The following is a 20836-nucleotide window of genomic DNA, read 5'->3' as shown; positions in this document are numbered from 1 at the left end:
CATTACACAATCTATCTATGTATTGCATATAATTGTACCCAAAATTATGGATGTTTTGGATGCTTTTCTAGATGGGCAAATACGCTGGTGTGTACTCATTGATGTACTCGTTCGTTATATATACATCCATGGACGTACTGCGTTGGAGTAAGTGTTGCCTGAAAGGCTAAAGTTAGGGCAGAGAAGCAGTTTCTTTTTACCCAATCAGAGACCGTTACGACCCACTTGTTGTTTTGCTGCGTTTTCAGCCAATCGACACCACCCTTCATTATAGTTTTGACCAATGACATCCCACGATGTTCACACGTTCAAAACCGAGGAAGTCGATGATGTGTATATTTCGCATGCTATTTTGTGTTCAACTACTGACGCCGACTAATCGTTAATTTAACTTTGTCGATGTTTTGGAGTTTTATTTTGGAGTCACATAAACGCGACAGGGAGCTAAGTTGACCTCGCTAACGTTAGCTAATTTACGAGCTGTTAAAGTTAGGTGACTGAGCTGAATTTCCTCGACAGTGTTGGTACAAGGCATGCTGTAATGTTGACCGTGTTTTCTCTGCTTTCAGCCGCCCTTCGGCTCTCCTAGCTGAGGTGGATATACATGGGGAACCGTATCACTAGAATATGGAGGGTTTAATCGAGGATCATCATGGCTGCTGTGACGGTGTGTCGTTACACCAGCGGCCGTTTCCTCGGAGGATGGGGCCCTTTGCTGTGTGTCCTCCTCGGCTCTCTGGTGGCCGTCCTGATGCCCCTGGTGGGGGTGGAGGACCATTGCTGCGCCGCCCTGAAGGGCTTCGCTCAGCTCCGCTGCCACCTGTGGGGAAGCTCTCAGCAGCCTCCAGCTGTGCAGTCTACCAGCCTCACTGTCCCCTTTACTGCTCTTGATCTGCTGCCTCTGAGGTCCAAGCCTAGCAAAGGTAACTTTACAAGCAATAAGCGATGCATGTACTCATTCACAGTCCTACTCAATACCATATGTCAACGACAAGATTAGATGTATAGTACAGCATAAATGGACCACATGAGGATTTCCCTCCATTCATTTCCCATATATTTTCATTCTATAGATTTGTCAAAATACAGAGCATTGTAATTCAGTGTAAAATACAGTTAATTTTATATAGTTATATAATAATCATTGCTGGAATAAGGATCTTGATATCATATCATATGTGTATTTTCATATTGTCCAGCCCTGTACATGCTGTATTTATTACCTCTATACTGTTTCACATGTGTCCATTGTGTTGTGATTGTAGAAATGGAGCTAGAGGCCAAGGCAGCACTGCAGCTGGCTCTGGAGATGAAGAAACTGGGGAAGAGGGAGAAGGCTCACAAGCTGCTGGTGCATGCACTCAGCATGAATCCAGACTATGTGGATGCCCTAACAGAGCTGGGGACCATTCTGGAGGAGGAGAAAGATGTTGTCCAGGCAGACCACCTCTACACTAAGGCCTTGGCCATCTCACCGTGTAATGAGAAAGCTCTGGTCAGCCGGGACCGAACTCTTCCCTTGGTGGAAGAGATTGACCAACGTTATTTTGGTATCATTGACAGTAAAGTGCGGCGGCTTATGTCCATTCCTAAAGGCAACTCTGCACTCCGCCGGGTGATGGAGGAAACCTACTACCACCACATCTACCACACGGTTGCCATTGAAGGCAGCACGCTCACTCTGTCTGAGATCCGTTACATCATCGAGACGCGTTATGCCGTCGCCGGGAAGAGCCTGCAGGAGCAGAACGAGGCGATCGGAGTGGATGCAGCCATGAAGTACATCAACACCACACTGTTGTCCAGATCAGGAACCATGACTGTCAGTGACATTCTGGAGATTCACCGGCGGGTGCTCGGCTACGTGGACCCTGTGGAGGGAGGGAGACTGCGCACCAGCCAGGTGTTTGTGGGCCATCACATCCCCCCACACCCTCGGGACCTGCAGAGACACATGCAGGAGCTGGTTCAGTGGCTCAACTCTGAGGAGGCCCTGCAGATGCACCCTGTGGAGTATGCAGCTCTCGCCCACTACAAACTGGTGTATGTGCACCCATTTGTAGACGGCAATGGACGCACATCCCGGTTGCTCATGAATCTTGTTCTCATGCAAGCGCGATACCCACCGATCACTATTCGCAAAGAACAAAGGGCTGAGTATTATGCAGCTCTAGACACAGCCAATGAGGGTGATGTGCGTCCCTTCATTCGCTTTATAGCCAAATGTACAGAGATGACATTAGACACATTGTTGATTTCAACCACAGAGCACGCTGTGGGGCTGCCGGGAGCCAGTCAGGACCACGCCTGTCCCGACTGCAAACAGACCATCCCAATTCACAACTGAGCTGAAGACAGGGAGAGAATCTAAAAGCTCTTATTATGTGTTCAATTGCCTTGTCCTGGCTATACCCCACCAGTATCACACCCTTGCTTCAGTTTGGGTTGTAGACCTGCTGAATTATTTGAAACTGTTGCAGGATGTTGAATTGAAATTAGATTTTGCCATTTAGGTTTGCTTGAAACCTTTTCCCACTTTAAGTTTGTAACCATTTTTCCATCCGAGTGTTAATGAATTTCCATGCCCGTTAGAATACAGTCTGAAGTTTGATTATTGGTGATGTGAAGAGGGGAAAAAAGCTTTATTATGTCGTTTGAATTGAGATGCTTCAGTGTGGATGTGTAGTGTGAACATTTACTGTTTGTTAATTATCTATCTTTGGGTTAAAGGTGATTTTTCAGCACTTTCATTATTTATTTTAAAATAAGTGTTCTATTAACTTTCATTATGTCTTCAAGTTGTAAAATGTTTTAGAAGCTGAACGTGACATACTGGGATCAAAGATGATTTACATGACTTTATTAAAACAAGTTTTAGGCCAGAAAAAAAATACATGACTTTTTTTCTTTTTTTACAGAACCCAAAAACACAGGGTAGGAAGTGGTAGATAATGAAACAATCAGGTAAATAAATACTGTGATAGAACACAAGAAAACTCCATTTATTATTTACCTCTATACCAAATTCAAAACATTGACTATAGAAATTATGCAAAACAGCAATGCACACATACCACCTTTAGTACTGGACATAAAAAGGAAGGTGACTCTAGAACCTATTTAACATAAGAACATATTTAGATTTTTTTTGTTTTTTAGATTAGGCCACAGTGGTGAGAGCAATACATATAGCTTGTATTCCATCTGTTTCAAAAACTTTGATTTATATTAATTACAAACTACGGTGACCTTTTTGAATTAGCATACTTATGTACACGAACAGAATTGTTAATATCCAAACAAGAAGAGTCGATGGTCATAACAGAAATGAAAAAACGCATAGATTCTCTTTGTTTGTTTTAATAAGAGCTGCAGACCTAAATACAGTATGTGTAGATGACATCAATAGCCTCTTTACCCAGAATGCTTAAGAGCTGTCAGCCATGTGTGGCTCATCTCATATCATACCAAGTTTATTCAGAGGCTAGGATCAACCCTCAGGGTAGTCTATCAACTCTTCTATTTATGGATAAATCTGGTGATTATTTTCTTAATTGCTTGGTCAACAAAACTTGAGAAAACTGTAAAATGCTCGTCACAATTTCCAGGAGTCATCAAATGTATTTTGTCCTGTCAATAGTCTAAAACCCAAATACATTCTATTCAACAATTGTAAAATGTAAAAAAAGAATAATTCTTACATCTGACACTGGAAACAGATAAGAAATATAATTTTGACTTAAATAATTATCAAAATAGTTGCCAATTAATTTTGTCGATTAACAAATCATTGCGAGCTAGACTGTTGGGCACGCAGCCACCAAAGCAGCCAAAGATTTCTTCAGCATCATTAACACCTTGCTTACATGCGCACTCCTTGAGTTTCACAAGGTGAAGGGAGTATGGTTCATTTCCCTCCTAATCTCTCTTTCAGCCCATAGCACATAAATCAGACTGATATCTAAAACAACATAAGTGATTTGATGATGGATGTTTTTACCATGAACAGACAAGTGAACCATGAACATTAAAAGTGATGTACGAAAACAGAGAAATCATGAGAAAGTATACTTGGAGCAGTTCAGTAAATATAAGCGTTATCAAGCGTTAGTGTGACATGATATTAGGGCAGTTTTCATACTGTAAGAACATGCCCTCATGCCAAGATAAAGCCAATTAACTAATACTAACTTAACAGACACTCTATAGCATCATGATATTTATGATTAGTAGCAGATGGTAACTCACAGATGGTTTTATGTCAAAATAATGAATTAATTTACTATACAGTCAGAAAAAGGACATTGCTAGCCTTGTTAATTTTGTCCTCATAGGTTAAAATTATTTACACAACAAAAATCCTAGCTATCCTAAAAATATCTGGAGAATGTCTTTTAATCACTGTAGCACATCCAACTTCTGTACACACACACACACACACACATACACCCCATCTATATTACACCACATATGAACTTTTGCATATAACCTTTTTAAACAACATTCACAAGTTTGGCTGTTTTGAAAAAAAAAATACACTCCCATACGATTCTCTCAGATTCCTTTCACATTATACAACAAAAGAAGACACTTTGCAACATGAGGCATACAATTTTAGATACAGTATATTTACACACAAATATGATACACTTTTCTTTATAAAATAGCCGGCCAACCACCTTCAACAAACTAAACGAAAACTATCTGTCACACTGGTGAAAAGTCTTGAGCAAAAAGGCTTTCCCATGGAGAGCAGGAGCTCAGCGATTAAGGCAAATCTCGCAGAACGGATGATGAGAACAGGACTGAGATTAAAGGGAAGTCGGGTAACTAATTACAGAAAAATCACTAACACTGATTTTTAAGGACACAAGACGGCTTTCAGTGTGAAGACGGTCATAATTCTCTCTCCATCTTCTCACTTGCTGAGAAGCATCCTGGCAAAGTCTGAATTTGACAAAGGTTTCGTCTCTCCGGCTGCATTCACTACTGTGCTAGCTGTTGCTGGAACTTGCTCAGCCGCAGTCCCGTTCTCGACTTTGCTTCCAGGCCCACTTTGTCGGTGCAGGGAGCGAGGGAGTAATGAGAGCTGGGTGCGTCCTCTGCCTCTCCTGGGAAAACAAAAAAACAGTATAGTTACACATCAGAGAATGGCAGACTTTCAGAACATTTCGGTTGGCATGAAAGAGAAATGAGTCAGAAAACTTACGATCCAAAGACCTGGCGAGGCATCATGTCCGTGGGCCTGTTGGAACCAGGTTTATCCATCATATTTCTGCGAGGAGGGTTACTTATAGCAACACAGATTTTGTTGTCCTCTATAGTCATGCCGTCCATTTTCAGAACTGCCTGAGATGCCTGGGCTTCATCTGCAAACTCAACATATGCCAGACCCTGCAGAACCACAGCAAGAGAGGGTTAAAACATCAACAGCTGACTCTATACCTTGACTTTGCTCAGCATCTGCATGGTCAAAGGTGGTAATCATTAGCTTAATCAGGATGACCAGTTTTAGCCAAACATCTGGACACGGTCCTCCTCTTCATTAGACTGGGGATACCCAGCCCGATCTGCCGGCGATTTGATTTCGCCCTGCAGCTCAGGCTGAAAACCTGTACGTTTTAGGCCTGGCAAACTCAATTCCTTTTAAGGATTCGGGTTATTCTGAGTCACTCACTAAACTGATCTGGGTTGTGCGAGTCACTTGAGTCAGTATTGTATGCTACATCCAAGGTGAGCTTTTGATGTGGATAAAATGCAATGTTTTCATTTAGAATCTTTTAATTTTATTTGGAAAACGTTATATCCATGAATGTAAATGGTCTGAAAGAAAACCGAATATTCATTTAAAAATGACATGAAATTATATTTAGAAACTTTAATAGGATGACAAATAAGAAAGCCATCCCGATGTATGTATGTATGTATGCATGCATTTAATGTTTTCAATGTGTGTGTGTGTGTCTGTACTTGAATAATAAAGTTTTTTGAAGACAAAAAAAAAACAAAAAAAAACACGAGTTGTCGGCAAAGTGAGCTTACGGACTGTCTGCTCGCCCTAATTGCATTTTAACATATTACATTTATACACCAAACCTACAGTAGGCCTAGCTAGGCTACGTGCAGAACATTGTATGTTATTTCAGAAGTGAAAGAATGGCTTTTGTTGTTGATTTGCTTTACCCTGAGCTCGAGGAGAGACTTCACTCGCTCGCTATGCTCGCTCGTCTCATAACAACGTAGCCGGATGAATCGTGGGATGACTGACTCCCGCGAGAACTCACGAGTCATCAACAACTCACGAGTCAGAGGACTCGTGAGTTGTCGGCAACTCATGAGTTGTCTGCGAGCCGAGCCAGCCGAGCCGAGTTGTAATGTTTGTCAGAAGTGAAAGAATGGCTTTTGTTGTGGATTTGCTTTACCCTGAGCTCGAGGAGAGACTTCACTCGCTCGTCTGAATCAGATCCACTCATATAGCCAGCTGATTCGCGCGAGAACTCATGAATCACCGAGAACTCATGAATCACCCGACAACTCATGAATCACCCGACAACTCATGAATCACCCGACAACTCACGAGCCCTCGTTGACTCGTGAGTTCTCGAGTGAATCCCATGGTCTGTGAGCTTCCAGCTCTGAGTCTGCGGGTCGGGACTGTCTCTCTGCTCACTCAGGCCCTTGAGTTGACTTGTGGAGTTGCGGTTGCCTACGAAATTGTAAGTTATTAAGCTTTTTGCAGCTAAGACGGCATGGCTAGCATGGTATAAGCTAATGTTGCAAGAGGTTTGTGTGTGGGGCGGTTATCATTTTAGATTGAATTGTAGTAGGACTCAACTGAACCGGGTTAATGATACTAGAGACTCGTGATTCAATTTAAAGACTCGGGTTAAAGATCCGAGTGAATCACGACTCGAACAGGTCTAGTACGTTTATTTATCCTGCTTCCGTTACAATTTTGCGTGAACCAATCACAAACTAGCTTATCCACCTGGCGCGCTATTGGCGGGTTTAACACGATGACGATAGAGAAGCGACCAAGCAGCTTTTTGTTTGTACATTCAACATAGCGGCGACCGAAGCGCAGCACTCCATGGCAGCAACCTGTTGATGATACAGAGGCATCTGAACTATGCCCGTTGATCACGCCTCTTGTGCAGTAGAAAATACAGCGCAGACTCCCCAGACTAATGTTCAATCGTAAAAGAGTGATCTGGTGATAGCCAGACTACCTCTTCATGGCTTACCTTGGGTTTTCCTGAGCGATACGTGACCAGACGAATATCTTTGATGGTGCCATGACTTTTGCAGATTTCCTCCAGTTGCTCTTTAGTGCACGTGAATGGCAGCCCAGAGATAAAGATTTTTTGTTTCTCTATGGATGTGTTGTATTTAAACACCTACGGGGAAATTAATGTGAAGTGGTCACTACTGCACTGCCCTGCTTCTGCAGGGTTCACCAAGTTAATATGACATTTTAAGACTATTTTAATACCACAGAATGTAATTCAACACCTGTTTTACATTCATACCGGCCAAACTATGATGGGAAACCAGTCCAAACATTATGACCTAAAATTATTGAATATTACTTACACTTTTTCACCTCCCAGATCTATACAATAATTCCTAAGGATATAATTAAATGAATGCGACCTAGATAAGCAGTATAAAAAGGATAGATGGATAGACCAATTCATTTAAGTTCAGAATTTGTAAATTAAATTTAAGATTTAATACCTTCTAAAGCCTTTTTTCAAAGATTTTTAAGACTTTAAGACTTGCATATACTCTGGTTATAATAAAAACAAACATGTCTACTTGTGTTCATATTTACCTTAAAGTCAGGATTTTTGTTTTTGTCAACACAAGGTGACACAAACATGGGCCTGCCCTCCACCTCCCGTCGGTCCAGCTTTAGGGCTTCAGGGACAGACACTGGGGATTCAAACTGTACATAGCCGTAGCCTTTGAAGGTCCCTTTGTTGCCGAAGACGGGGCGAACCTGTTTGATGGGACCACAGGTCTCAAACTGGGTCCTGAGCTTTGCCTCTGGCTCCTTCAGGGTGTATGCCAGGTTGCTGATGAATACGCTGCTGTTATCGTTGCGAAGCTCTTGCTTGTCATCACTCCGCTGTTCGTCGGCTGCAGCTCCCTGCTGGGCTCTTTTATTGCCGGGTGGAGGAGGCTTATAGCCAGGGCGAGCGTTCCTCCCAAAGAGTCCTGTCTCGGTCTCCATGTACTCTTCTGTGGTTTGGTCCCCATTTCCTCTGTGCTTTTTAGGCGCTTGTTCTATCAGAGGGGGAGAACAATTAGGAAACAATTTCTGAAAAGTGTAGGTTTTGCTTAAAAATTAAAAAAGGTTTATCATACAAATTATCTTTGTTTACCAGAGTTATCATTCCACTCATCTTGATAATCATCCTGCTCTGCTTTCCTCTTCTCCCCAACTCGAGATCCCTTCTGGACCTTCCTCTGAGCCTTCTTGTCTACCTTGGTCCTCCGCCGCTGGTCAGCTTTCTCTTCCTCTTGGTGAGCCAGGTTGGCTTCTTTCTCAGCCACCTAGCAGATGTGCAGAACGTGGTAACATTAGCCAAAAGCAGCTAAATGATACGCCTGTCCAGTACAACGCTGATATGTGCTCCTACCTTTGCTCGTTGCTCATTAATCCGGTTCAGCCGGGTCTCGGTCTTCTGCACTGCCACGTCCCAGTCCTCCAGAGAACCTGTAGGGGAGGATGCAAAATACAGAGACATAGTGTAATTCATGAAAAACTTCTTTATTTTTAGGTTGTGTTTTTTGAAGTGGGACTCACCTTCCACCCTCTCGAATGTGAGCAGGACTTCACTCACATGCTCAGGGTAGTCTGTGGTGCACTGCACTGCTCTGTGGAGAGCTTTCCGACAGTGAACGGGGTCTCCATAAGACCTACGGATAAAGTAAACAAAAATCAAACACCGTATACAAGTTTTGGCTACAAAAGGTATCAGCACTTCACACTAATTAACCTCTTTTTTTTCCTACTCAGACATTGACTGACAGACCTTTCGAGGTTATAGTACTCCAGCCACATGTTGGCATATTTAGCGTTCCCTTTCGTCATGATGCTGTCCCACAGTTCTCTGGCTTTTTGGATGTTCTTGCAGTGTAGGGCCTGATGGGGAGAAAAGAAATAAAGTTATGAGATGTTATTTGTGCAGACTGTTTCCATATTACTATTACATATTCCATGTGACAGTGAGGTTAAAGAACTTTAAAAGACATAAAAAGCTCTTTCATAGTATAATTCAACTTCAACGGTCACATTTTAAGGAAAGTAAAGTGATGCTATAGTTTAGTAACTGGTCCTGTAGTGCTTTGCCATGTGTCTCAATGGGCCTTAGGTAGTACTCTCATTATGCAAGGTCATTTGGTAGAATGAGTACCTCATAGAGTAGTTGTACACACTTAACTATTACTAGGTTTAACATTAACAAGCTACTTGTCTTTTCTACAAAGTAACATGACAATACATAAAATAAGTCAAGATTAAACACAGGGTTAATCACAATTCAACAAAACAGAAATTCAACTTTTGAAAATGGTTGTCATAGTAACACTGCTTACCTCTATCCTTGCCCAGATCTGCATTATGATACAAGAAGGATCGCCACTTTCACCAAATCCTACAGTGACACAAGACAATGAATTATATCAATCCATTTGTTGTCACATGGAATCATATAAAGTACAAGTCCAGTGTCATGTAATAAATTAAATAACCTAACTAAGTATACCACAAAAATAAAGCTGGACTCAAATCCACCTACTTTCTTCCACATCTTGTTTCATGTAGTCCAAAGACCGAGAGAAAGCTCCTCGTAGCTCCTCCAACTCTTTACTTGATTCTGCAAAAAAAAAAAAAACAATGAGTGAACTCAATAGTTCCAAACACAAAGACAAATTCTGTTTCACACACACACACACACACACACACACACACACACACACACACACACACACACAACTGCTCTCACCTTTGCTGAAATCCACACGTCTCCTCAGGTAGTCAAGGTGTGCCTGCCAAATTTCCACATAATCTGTCGCCTGAATGAAACCTGCATTCAGCGCCTTCTCAAAAACATCTGTGAGGAAAAGAAAGAAACTACATGATATGACCAACCACATTTAAAATCTACCAGAATAAGGGTCTGGGGTATTTCCTTATAAGAAACACACAACTGCACGAAAACAGCAGCAGAGTCGTCATCTGAACAGCTCCTCGCTGCACTCTAGTTGTTACCTGAGACAGTGTGATGGTCAGCTCCATGCCTCTCCAGAGCTTGCAGGTAGCTCTTCCACAGACCCATGGTCCAGGGACAGTTCCTGACGGCACGTTCATGAGAGGAGAGAACCAAATCTTTGATCTTCAGCTGACGATCCTGTAGAGTCCAGAGAGAACAAATAACAAAATGGTTAGAATGATCTTAAAACAAGCTGAACAATGTATTACTGAAGATTTTTAGTTTCCCGACATTCCACTTGCACTCCCACATTTTCCTTCAATACTTTAAAGTATATTAATAAACACGCTACTAAACAGTGAGGAAACCAGCCAAACCTTTATCATTTAAATAGGATTCGTACAGAATCACGTTTACTCAAATAGGGATCTGAAGACTTAAACCAAGACGTTGAAGAAACTCTCCATACAAGACACGGCTACTTTAACAATACTGTGGCCACAACTAAATCCTATAGAATAAAGAAGAGAAATATTGTACTCTTTTCCAATTAGTAAAATGATTATGAACCTAATGTATCACTGTTTATTGTTCAAGTTTAGTGTTTACAATGTCAGAAACTACATAAGGACTTGTTGGAAGAAAAAAAAACACTGTAATGTATCAAGATAAGCTCAGTGCAACAGTTTCACCATAGCTGTTAGGCCCTGGCTGCCCTTGTTGACGATGGACTTGGCAAATTAAGGCGCTGAATAAGAGCAGTCAGACTAAGGGGAAATGCCATGTGAAATGAGTCCAAACTCTACACAGTAAACATTACAGTCTGACCGGGAGTCCTTAAAGGACAGCACCACGCCAAACACTAACCAATACTCACAAGATAGGTGGTGTATTTTGCCCACATGTCTGGTACCAGGCAGTTCTCTGCCAGGGTCCGCTCAAAGATGATCTGGACCCGTGCTGGGTCGCCCTCCTTTAGTTCAAAGTCGATGTAGGACTGATACTCTGCCAGTTTAGGAGGCTCTGCTACTATCTGCAGCAAGACAACAGCATGCAGATGTTACCCACTGCAAAAACTATGCGTATTATTTAAACATAAAAAAGAAGGACGACTGTAACAATCAAAATTATCAATGAATGTCACTTACCAGTGATTCTTCTAAAGATTTGCACTTGGCCAACTGCTGCAAAGCCTTTTTGTACTGATGTATGACTGTCTCAGCCACCCCATGTTCAGACCACTCCTCATACTCTGCATAGGTGGCTTCCATGTCTACAGAGCAACAGAGCGCAATTCTCAAAGTTTAAAGGCATTTTTCAAAATTATCAGTAAGAGTACATACACCATGTAAAAGAGTAACATTGAGAAGTACAACTTTGAAGTAAGTGTATTGCAGAAATGTGTACATTTGCAAATGTTTTAATGTATACTGCCTAATCTCGGTCTCGTACTTTAGTGAATAATTCAACAGGTGAGATGTTCAGATAAGAAAAGGATTAAAACATTACAGAAATGCCACTGGTCTCCATTCAGCTGAGACAGAAAAAAACTGCACAATAATACTAAACCATCAGGCTCTCACTCGCCCACTCCTGCAACAAACTGAAAGGGCCTGGAGAGGAGTGTTCTCTTTCCAAATACAGTATGTATGGCATTTCAAAAGCTACATTACAACTGTGCCACACCAGCGTTATGTTTATTGTTGGGGTAATTCACAGATTTTCAGGTTGTATCGAATCCTGCCCGTTTTACAGCAGCCCGTCTGGACAGAAGAGGCGTCACGCTTACCCATTAAGGGGATGGCCAGCTGGCGGCGAAACAGTGTATGGATACGATCAAGCTGAGTTTTCAACAGATCCTGCTCCTCACGGCTGGGAATCCTGCCAGGGGGAGGCTAAGAGGAAACAGCAGAGAAAATGTGTCAAACTTAGCAAAGGCCCATTTAGTCTAACATAAAGATAAATTCAGCATTTAAAGTACTTGCATTTATTCTGAGTTAAGTGAGTGGATTATTATTAAAAAAAATGCTTTGAGACATTATTAACCTGACAGAGACAGATTGATATCGCCTGCAACTACACTATAAAATCAGAGCATATGTCTGACCACTGGTAAGATCCTGGTGATGGAAACACAAACCTGTACTGTGGACAGAATGACATTCTCAAACTCTCTGTACGCCTCCCACACCATCTGTCCCTTGGTCATGTGAAGTCCCACCGCTGTCACCGCTCTCTCGAAGATGGATCTGACCTTGTCTATCCCACCTGGTGAGCCCATGCCACCAATTGAATACTGAGCATATTCAAGCCAGATATCTGGACCTGGGTATAAAGTCACAGGATTAAATTTTAAGATCATGAAATAACTGAATGTCAAATCAATGGCAGTTAACAATGGTGTGATGCACTCACAAATATAGTCTTTTGTAGCCTTCTCAAAAAGTTCGTATACTTTCTCCCGGTTTGGCTCCTCCTCAGTCAGACGGATCTCATCCTTGAGCCAATCTAGCCAGATCTCTGCAGGGTTCAATGAAATGTGGTTTCAGTTGCAAATAATGATCTGGGCTATTATCAACTACTTGGGAGCCCAAAAGTGTATCAGACATGCACCAACCTTCAGTGAGTGGGAAAAGCTCACTCATCTTCTGCCTTGCCTTTCGCAGACGGGAAAGTTCGCCCTCCTGCTTGAGTAGTTTGATGAGATCCACGTGGCAGTTGTAGTCGAAAGCATTGATTGACAGCTGAAAAACCACACAGATTTAAGGGCGGTAAAGACGAACAATACAATTAAACATATCCAAATTACCTCAAGCTTCTTTTGTATTTATTTAGCAGTGCTTTAGTACCACTGCCAAAGAAAATGTCATATATTATTTATGTCACCGATTCAATGATGACATTATCTAACATGTTTAATGATACACTAAAAAGTGGATTCAATATATACAGTACTTTGTACTTAAGTAGTTTAGGTATACCTAGCTAACACTAATCTAATGCAGTATACTGATTCAATTCGATGATAATCTTTGAGGCTGTAGTTTTCTTTACCGAGAGGGGATTTGAGTATTTTGTCTATTTATTTCAGTGAGGGATAATTCTCACTGCAATATAATTCAACAGCACCACAAACTGCAGCCTCCAATAACTACAAAGTTGACTCAACACCTCCTACCACCTTCATGAATGTGGTATTTCTTGCAGGCAGTGTGCCAAATAAATGGTTTTCGTCCACCAGCCAAACAGCTAGTGAATGTTCAAATTTTACCAGCCATTCGATAGATTACAATTGTTATTTTTGACTGGTGAGCAGCCACTTGCGTATTTTACCAGCATTTGTCTTGTCGATAGTACTAATTTTGTACCCTGGTTGCAGGGCTGTTGTATTACTTGTAATACTTTTATCTAACGTGTAGATAAGAAACTGAGTGTAGTATACTGCAGTAATGCTATAAACAGACTAACGGTATTTACTACTGTACGTCATCACTGCAACAGATTAAATTATGAAGTGTTATGGGACGTTATCAATACAACATATTAAACACTTTCTACGGGTGATACCCAATAAAGTTAGAACAATATGTATTTACATTTGCACATGTACTTTCTAACTAAACTGAAAGCCAACTTAATGTCACACTGGAGTGGGATAGTAAAAAGGCGCGTGTGACACGAGACAAGCCATTAGCGTAGCAGTTTAGCAGGTCAGCTAATTACGACAGCTAGCTAGCTACGTGAATTACGTCGTATCGTAACGCGTTACGCGCCTATTTAATTGTTTTGCATAACAGCAGCAAACATAAGTATCATATTTAGTTTATATTAAAACCCAGCAGGGCAGAGCAGCTCATAGTTTTAAAGCTGCTGGTTCATTGTAACTGACTGTGTTTACCTTCCATTCATTCTCATTAGCTCGTTGGCTAACGCTAGTGAATTCAGCTTGGCTCGGGTGTTAGCTAGCTGATTAACGTTACCTGCTCCTCCAACCGTTGGATCTCAGCTTCATTTTCTTTCTCGTCTTCCGAAGAATCGTCCTCTTCTTCGTCTGAATTATCTTCTCTCATGCCCTCCTCCGGCTCGTCGCCCGATTCCATAGCCCTCTCCTCCATCCCTGCATCTTCCTCCTCCATATCTTGCAACTGCGTTTGCTCTGCGTTGCTTGACGCTGCCATGTTGGAAAAGCTGTCTGCCTGGTAACAAGTGATGTTATGTGCTGGCCGAGGTTTCGGAGTTTTCCGTGAAGCGAGTATCGATTGTTTGTTTGTTTTATTGACAAAATGCAATATCTGGATACAGGTTAACAACATTAGCACACATATATCAAAAATAGTATATGCAAAAAATATATGAAGGACATAAAGTGAGAATATTAAGGACAAGTTACATAAAAAACAAAGGAGTAGTTTACACACAAATAAAAGCATTTAGGCTACAGTCAGATTATTCGGTAAAAAACTAGGCAGGCCTACTTTGTGTTTGTAAACAGCAATTGGTCTATAGTTTCCAAAATCTTACTTTTTTGTTTTTTAACTAACTGAGTGACTTAAGTAAATAATTCAGTTTTCTCTTTGTGAATATACAATTTGGCATATAGAATAATGAAATCTAAATATTCAAGAGCGCCATTGGACATTTTACATTTAAACTAGGTGGGAAATTGCTTCCCTATTCTGTTTACAGTAAGTGCCAATGTCTGTACATTTAGCAATAAGATAACTAGCAGGGTATATTTTATGTAAAATTTTGAAGTGTAGGCTACTTCCTTGCCTTGTTAAATACAGTATTTATAAGTCTTACTGAAAATATAACACAGTTGAGAAACTATTGTTCCTGAATGAAATTAACAAGTCTCCCCTCAACATAATGTTCATAGTTACACAATCACATTGCCCATTGTCAAGTTTACAAGCACATTCACTGTCCTCTGCCCGGTTAAACCACTGACACTTTCCAGTTTTGAACAGAACACTAATATTGCCCTCCTGCCTTTATTATGAAACAATGAATTACCAAATGATTGATTAGGCCCTACACACTGTTGATGCATACCCACAACAGATAGCCTATTATGAGTTGTACAATCTAGGCTACCTATTAGAAAATAGACACGGATAGGCTATAAATGGATTACATCGAAATTGATTTACTTTTTTTTCCCATTATTGACAGTCATTATTCCCAAGCCTTTAATGGCGCAAAATACAGTAGATCACTAGATCACAGATGTTTAAGATCATCTGTGTAATCTGCCTGTTGTATTAGTACAACAAGTGGTTTTGTGTGCACATGAAGCCTCGATTAATGAAACCTTTTGGGAACGAATTTGCTGGAAAGCGTCAATGCTTAATGAAGCTTTGTCTCACCATCGCTACTGGTAACCTAACCTAACATCGTGAGAGGTGGAGTCGGTATAATACATCCATGGATGGAGTCTATATGTCAATGGAGTCTGTCCAGTGCCTCTTGCAGGTGTAACGGCTACTGTTAGCCGCTAGTAGGGGCTCCTTCATCGGTGATACCATTCCTTCTTCACTTGTTTGTCAACAAAATGTGGTCGTCCTCACTCGTACTCACTCGTTGATTTCCGTTCCGACCCAACATGGCGATTGTGTCTTTACGAATCTCCGCGTCCTCGCTGTTGTTATTTAGCAGACGTTTATTCAGCCCTGAGCTGAATTCTCTCTGTTCATATCACAAAAAGGTAAACAATTACATGTGTAAAAACTCGTAATTATAACCAACCAGTTTTTTTGACAGTTAGCTACGCTACTTGTCCTTATACGTTACATTCATGGTGTTGTCTGACAGTAGGTAGCTAACCGTAGCTAAGTTTAGCGTTACCCGCTATGTCCCATCTTTCTAACACATAACAACCAATCATTTTCTCTTTGTTGTTGTCACTTTCCTCTAGGTGGTGGACCACTATGAAAACCCAAGAAATGTGGGAACTTTAGACAAAAACTCCAAGAACGTGGGAACTGGTTTGGTGGGTGCACCAGCCTGTGGTGATGTAATGAAACTTCAGGTAAATTGGGAGGTTAAATTCAGCTGTCATGACTGTCAACTTATTGTACAACTAGGTGCTTGATCATATATTGTCTCCAGATCCAGGTGGATGAAAATGGCAAGATTATTGAAGCAAAGTTTAAGACATTTGGCTGCGGATCAGCCATTGCCTCCAGCTCTCTAGCAACAGAGTGGGTGAAGGGGAAGTCGGTGAGTTTATTAATTCGAATGAAAAGGAAAAGAGAACAATGGCTTTACAAGTCCTGCTTTTTTGGTGAAGTCTTGTTTTCATCCGGTAGGTTGATGAAGCTCTGAAGATCAGGAACACAGACATTGCCAAAGAACTCTGCCTTCCTCCAGTCAAGCTTCATTGCTCCAGTAAGTTTAAAGTAATACAATTAAATAATAGAATCAGTGTAATGTGCTTGCTAACACAAGTCAGTGTTATTATCACACACACCCTGAAAGCTTAATAAACATAAAGATGGATGACAAGTTAAAGGGAAAAAGTGTCTCAGCAAGGTGTTGGTATATGAGCCACAAGAACACCTTCAATGCAGGTTTTCCTATAATTTGTTAACTGACCCTGGCTGTATATTTCTTGGTAAAATCAAAGCTTCATTTCATGCTTAAAGCTTTTCTGAAAACCTCACTCCCTTTCTTTCAGTGCTTGCAGAAGATGCCATAAAAGCAGCGCTGTCAGACTACAGATTAAAACAACAGGACAAGAAGGAGGAGCGTGTACACGCCGCCAATTAATATCTTGTCATTAACTATCCATTATGTCTCAGTACCAGCCCTGTAAGGTTTTACTGCAGTGCTGTTTGGAAGATTGTTTACTAATACAACATCAGGTATTGCACCCTCTTCTGGGAGTTTTATACTGTTTAACAATCTCTTGAAAATGGAAGGTGCTATTAGTGTTGATCAGAAGTTGGTTATTAAATGCTGATTTTGGAGTGGGAAGTTCATGTTGACTGAAGTCTGATCCTTAAATCTAAATATGGAAACTCAACATTGTTCTTAGTTTGCAGTGCTTTCCTACACAGAACACACATGAGATCATAAATCAGATACTAAGTTGAGATGTGTTTTTCTTTTATATGTATTTTGGTATTTGGCGTGATTGTATAAAATCACTGGTCCCACATGGTGGATTCAGTATGAACATGCATTTAGGTCGACAGCTAAAGTACACATACAAAAGCAATATACAGAGTATTGTATGAGACTTTATACCTATTGTGAGCCGAAATATAAAAAAAAAAAACACTTTCGGTGTGTCATTCACCAGATACTACATCAAGCGGAGCCACCCTCTGTTGGTGCAGAAGTACCTTTTTCAGTACAAGCAGCACTGCTAGCATTAAGAGAACTACTAATACACATAGCACAGCGAGCAGAGAGATGACCACTGCAGAGTCTTGTGTGAACGGCTGTGGGTTGGGAGTAGGCCAGGGTGCATCTCTGTTTGTGGAGAGCAAAGATCGTGTCCCTTCAGCAGAGGTTGCATTAAGGTGAGGGGACCGACCTGTGATGTTGTCTCTGCAGTTCTGTTCCTTATCAGGGATAGAAGTAGTGGTTTTTAAATTGGGTGGGCTGACCGATTGTGTTTTATTTAGGGACAAACACTCCTCATAGGTAAGGGTCTCTAAAGAGTAGGGGTCAGTTAACACACGAGTCTTGTGAGCATCGTTGGAAAGAAGTCCAGCAGTGGTTTTCTGTGATACTCGCTTTGACAAGTTTCCCAAATACCTCTTGTTTTTAAATGGGCTTGGTCCCGTGGGCTTCACTGTCAGCATCTCTAGCTTTCTCTCGAGCGCGGAGTTGAGGTCCAGTTGCTGTGTCCTCTCATTTGGCTTCAGGACACGAGGACAGATATCCATGACCGAGAGGTTCAGAAGCAGGCGGTGAGCAAAACGGACTGGCTCGCTGCACACCAGGTTTGTGGCCATCCTCAGCCTACCATTCAGCAGCCAGCGGTAAAGATACAATATGTCACACTCGCACACCCACAGGTTGTTGGTGAGGTCCACCGATTTGAGACGTGGCAGGCTGTCAAAGGCGCTCTCTGGGACTGAACGCAAGCAGTTGCTGTTGATCTTGAGGACCTGCAGGTTGACCAGGGCAGACAGCGAGGGCAGGTCCAGGACAGAGATGCAGTTTGCTGAGAGGTCTAAATATGTCAGTGAAAGAGGAAGATTCACAGGGAGGCTTGTAAGCTTGTTCCCCTTCAGGGTCAGGACCTGCAGCTTGTTAAGACCCTGAAGTGCCCCGGGTTGGATGGCACGGATGCGGTTGTCCTCCAGGTCCAGGCGAGTGAGGTTCCCCAGTTGTCGCAGGGCGCCTGAAGTGATATAAGTGATGCGGTTTTCTTGCAGCAGCAGGGACTCCAGGCTGGGGGGCAGGCCGCGAGGGAAGTGGGCCAGCAGATTATGACTGAGGCTCAGCTCCTGTAGGTCAGAGAAGGGCCGGAGCAGGTGGTCAACGTTACAGAGCTGGTTTCTGGCCACAGATAGAGCCGAGGTACTGAGAGGGACAGAGCGAGGAAGTGACCTGAGACCCAGGGACTCGCACAAAACCAGGAAACCTGGGCAAGGACAGCAGCAGCCATGAGGACAGGGAGACTGTATGAGGCAGGCTAGAGGACAGATGCAGAGAACCAGAAGGACACCACATCTGCACCAAAGCATGACTCACTGCCAAGAATAATGGAGGAGAGACGACCACATTTAGACACATTTCTTACTTATTTTAACTACAAAAAAGGGTACCACTTCATAATAAAGCACCCTTTATAAAGGTTTTATATGTTGTAACTAATGGCTTTAATAATGGTTAATGAATCATTTGGTAATGCTTTAGAGAGCAGACTGTAGTAAGAGGTTGGGAAAAATCTCCAGTATGAAACTTGCTTTGTGTTTTCACCTCTTCAATTGATCAGGTAGACCGCTCTGAAAGGTAGACTGTTTGACCTCTGACCATATAAAAGAGAGCTGCAGGGGATCTGGACCAAAATCCAGTCATTAACAACTTATTAATATTTACTGCAGACCATGTATAAAGCCATTTTTGGCAACTTAAACCCCATATAAAGGGTGTCTTATTCGAACATAAGACCAAAAAATAAAGAAATTCAAAAAGGCCCAAGCACTTACTATTTTTCTCTTCCTGTATCATCTGCTCCTCCGAGGAAATGGGCAGGCCTGTCACTACATGGTCCTTACATGATCCGCCGTCCACCGCTGCTGTTGAGAATTCCCGGCAGATGCTCATCAAAGTTTAACGACAGCCTTAAGGTGCTGTATTACCATTCTGGATCCTCTACACTATTCAAATTGATTGAGAGGTCCTATTTTTTTTTTTTTGTCAGTGGCGGACAGTGACAAGGGTCAAAATACACAGAGCAAGAATTTAAGCGGGGGATATTTTGTAAACAAAACAAAACAAACAGGTTTGTCCCAAATATTTCCTTATCTGAGGTTACCAAGGTTCTTAAAACTCAGACAGTCAATGAAGCAAAGAGGCCCCGGACAGAGCGCTGCTGGGTGGTCCTGCGGCTGTGTGTCTTCTCGTCACCTGGTGGGAAGAGTGAAAGTGAAGAGGGAGTATTTTCTCAAATTATTTAGCACCTCATTGACAAAAGAGCATGGAATCTGAACCCCAGTGCAAGGCTGTGTCAGTACTCACGTTTCAGCCACCACAGGGTTACGCTTGCCTTTGAGCTGTGTGTTATCTTTGAGGTTTGATCTTTGAAGAGTCGACACGCTTATGATTCGGATCAAACTTTTTATTTTAAAAACTGTTTGTTCTTTAGACATTTTTAGCAATATTCAATCACATTTCAATACACATTTGTAATTAATTTTAACAATAGATTTCAGATGTGTGTACCCATATCAAGATGGAAGTGGTAAATATGATAAATCAATACTTGCACTGTTTACATGATGGTTTGATTGATGATGATTGCTCTTTCAAATTATGGAACCCAAAAAGTTATGACTTCACTGAACAAATCAATGTCATAAGATTTGTATAGACAATACATGTGCTCTTGTTATGGAGCAAAGGGCTCTGCATGTATCTGGTTTACTGCTGCTGAAATATTTAAACAATCTTGTACAGTAGCCAGCGAAGGACAAAGGAGCCTCTCCTCATCTCCAGGCTCTAATGCCTTCTGCAGACCTGTGTTTGGGTGTGATGGTGCCAGCTGCCAATCATAAAAATGTGGAGGAGTTGATGTTACGTGTGTGTGTGTGTGTGTGTGTGTGTGAGTGTGTGAGTGAGTGAGTGAGAGATTGGACTTGGAATGTTAAATTAGAAGACAGCTCATGCCTCCAAGAGCATATATTACAAATCTGTCATTTGGGTAATTACCTTAAAAATAGTTACCCATGATTCTTGAGTGTATGCAGCTCAAGAATTACAGATTCCTGAGTTGAAAATAATGTGCACATAGTAAGCATCCTCTTTTTTTAGACCATTCTAATCTTAGGTTTCTTCAGGGCTGAGTTTGTCTTTCACCATGAAACGGTTTCCACTGTTTTCAATAATGACAGAAGCATCATTACCAACAATTTTATTCAACATAAGCAAAACAA

The 20836-nt window shown here is 41.6% G+C and overlaps 3 protein-coding genes across 3 annotated transcripts; 2 read left to right on the top strand and 1 right to left on the bottom strand.

Annotated features, from left to right (window-relative positions):
• The first annotated feature begins 294 nt into the window (after positions 1–294).
• ficd (FIC domain protein adenylyltransferase) lies at positions 295–2891 on the top strand. The gene is made up of 2 exons (XM_078250705.1): positions 295–923; positions 1266–2891. The coding sequence occupies exons 1-2, from the start codon at positions 653–655 to the stop codon at positions 2345–2347; spliced, it is 1353 nt and encodes a 450-aa protein (XP_078106831.1). The 5' UTR covers positions 295–652; the 3' UTR covers positions 2348–2891.
• Positions 2844–14412, bottom strand: sart3 (spliceosome associated factor 3, U4/U6 recycling protein). The gene is made up of 19 exons (XM_078250704.1): positions 14201–14412; positions 12838–12964; positions 12636–12740; positions 12361–12545; positions 12010–12115; positions 11369–11493; positions 11098–11253; positions 10280–10418; positions 10014–10121; positions 9807–9884; positions 9604–9662; positions 9042–9151; positions 8813–8925; positions 8646–8722; positions 8388–8559; positions 7835–8289; positions 7245–7397; positions 5210–5394; positions 2844–5111 (listed from the first exon to the last, which is right to left on the bottom strand). The coding sequence occupies exons 1-19, from the start codon at positions 14396–14398 to the stop codon at positions 4919–4921; spliced, it is 2844 nt and encodes a 947-aa protein (XP_078106830.1). The 5' UTR covers positions 14399–14412; the 3' UTR covers positions 2844–4918.
• Positions 14413–15790: 1378 nt separating this feature from the next.
• iscua (iron-sulfur cluster assembly enzyme a) lies at positions 15791–17247 on the top strand. Its single transcript, XM_078250703.1, has 5 exons — positions 15791–15927; positions 16138–16251; positions 16332–16442; positions 16532–16610; positions 16900–17247. The coding sequence occupies exons 1-5, from the start codon at positions 15826–15828 to the stop codon at positions 16989–16991; spliced, it is 498 nt and encodes a 165-aa protein (XP_078106829.1). The 5' UTR covers positions 15791–15825; the 3' UTR covers positions 16992–17247.
• The last annotated feature ends 3589 nt before the right edge of the window (positions 17248–20836 follow it).

The sequence above is a fragment of the Sander vitreus genome, chromosome 5 (assembly GCF_031162955.1).
Source record: "Sander vitreus isolate 19-12246 chromosome 5, sanVit1, whole genome shotgun sequence".
NCBI lineage: Eukaryota > Metazoa > Chordata > Actinopteri > Perciformes > Percidae > Sander > Sander vitreus.
Note: the sequence above shows the minus strand (reverse complement) of the source record. Positions and strands in the feature narration are given on the sequence as shown.

Bases quoted from the DNA above. Each gene is read 5' to 3' on its own strand.
- sart3 (XM_078250704.1), bottom strand. From the start codon at position 14,398: ATGGCAGCGTCAAGCAACGCAGAGCAAACGCAGTTGCAAGATATGGAG. The intron at 12,965-14,200 runs GTAACGTTAATC...GTGGTTTTTCAG, and splicing joins TCCAACGGTTGGAGGAGCAG to CTGTCAATCAATGCTTTCGA. The intron at 8,926-9,041 runs GTCTGTCAGTCA...CTTTATCCGTAG, and splicing joins GAGTACTATAACCTCGAAAG to GTCTTATGGAGACCCCGTTC.
- ficd (XM_078250705.1), top strand. From the start codon at position 653: ATGGCTGCTGTGACGGTGTGTCGTTACACCAGCGGCCGTTTCCTCGGA. The intron at 924-1,265 runs GTAACTTTACAA...TTGTGATTGTAG, and splicing joins GAGGTCCAAGCCTAGCAAAG to AAATGGAGCTAGAGGCCAAG.
- iscua (XM_078250703.1), top strand. From the start codon at position 15,826: ATGGCGATTGTGTCTTTACGAATCTCCGCGTCCTCGCTGTTGTTATTT. The intron at 16,443-16,531 runs GTGAGTTTATTA...TTCATCCGGTAG, and splicing joins AGTGGGTGAAGGGGAAGTCG to GTTGATGAAGCTCTGAAGAT. The intron at 16,611-16,899 runs GTAAGTTTAAAG...CCTTTCTTTCAG, and splicing joins AGTCAAGCTTCATTGCTCCA to TGCTTGCAGAAGATGCCATA.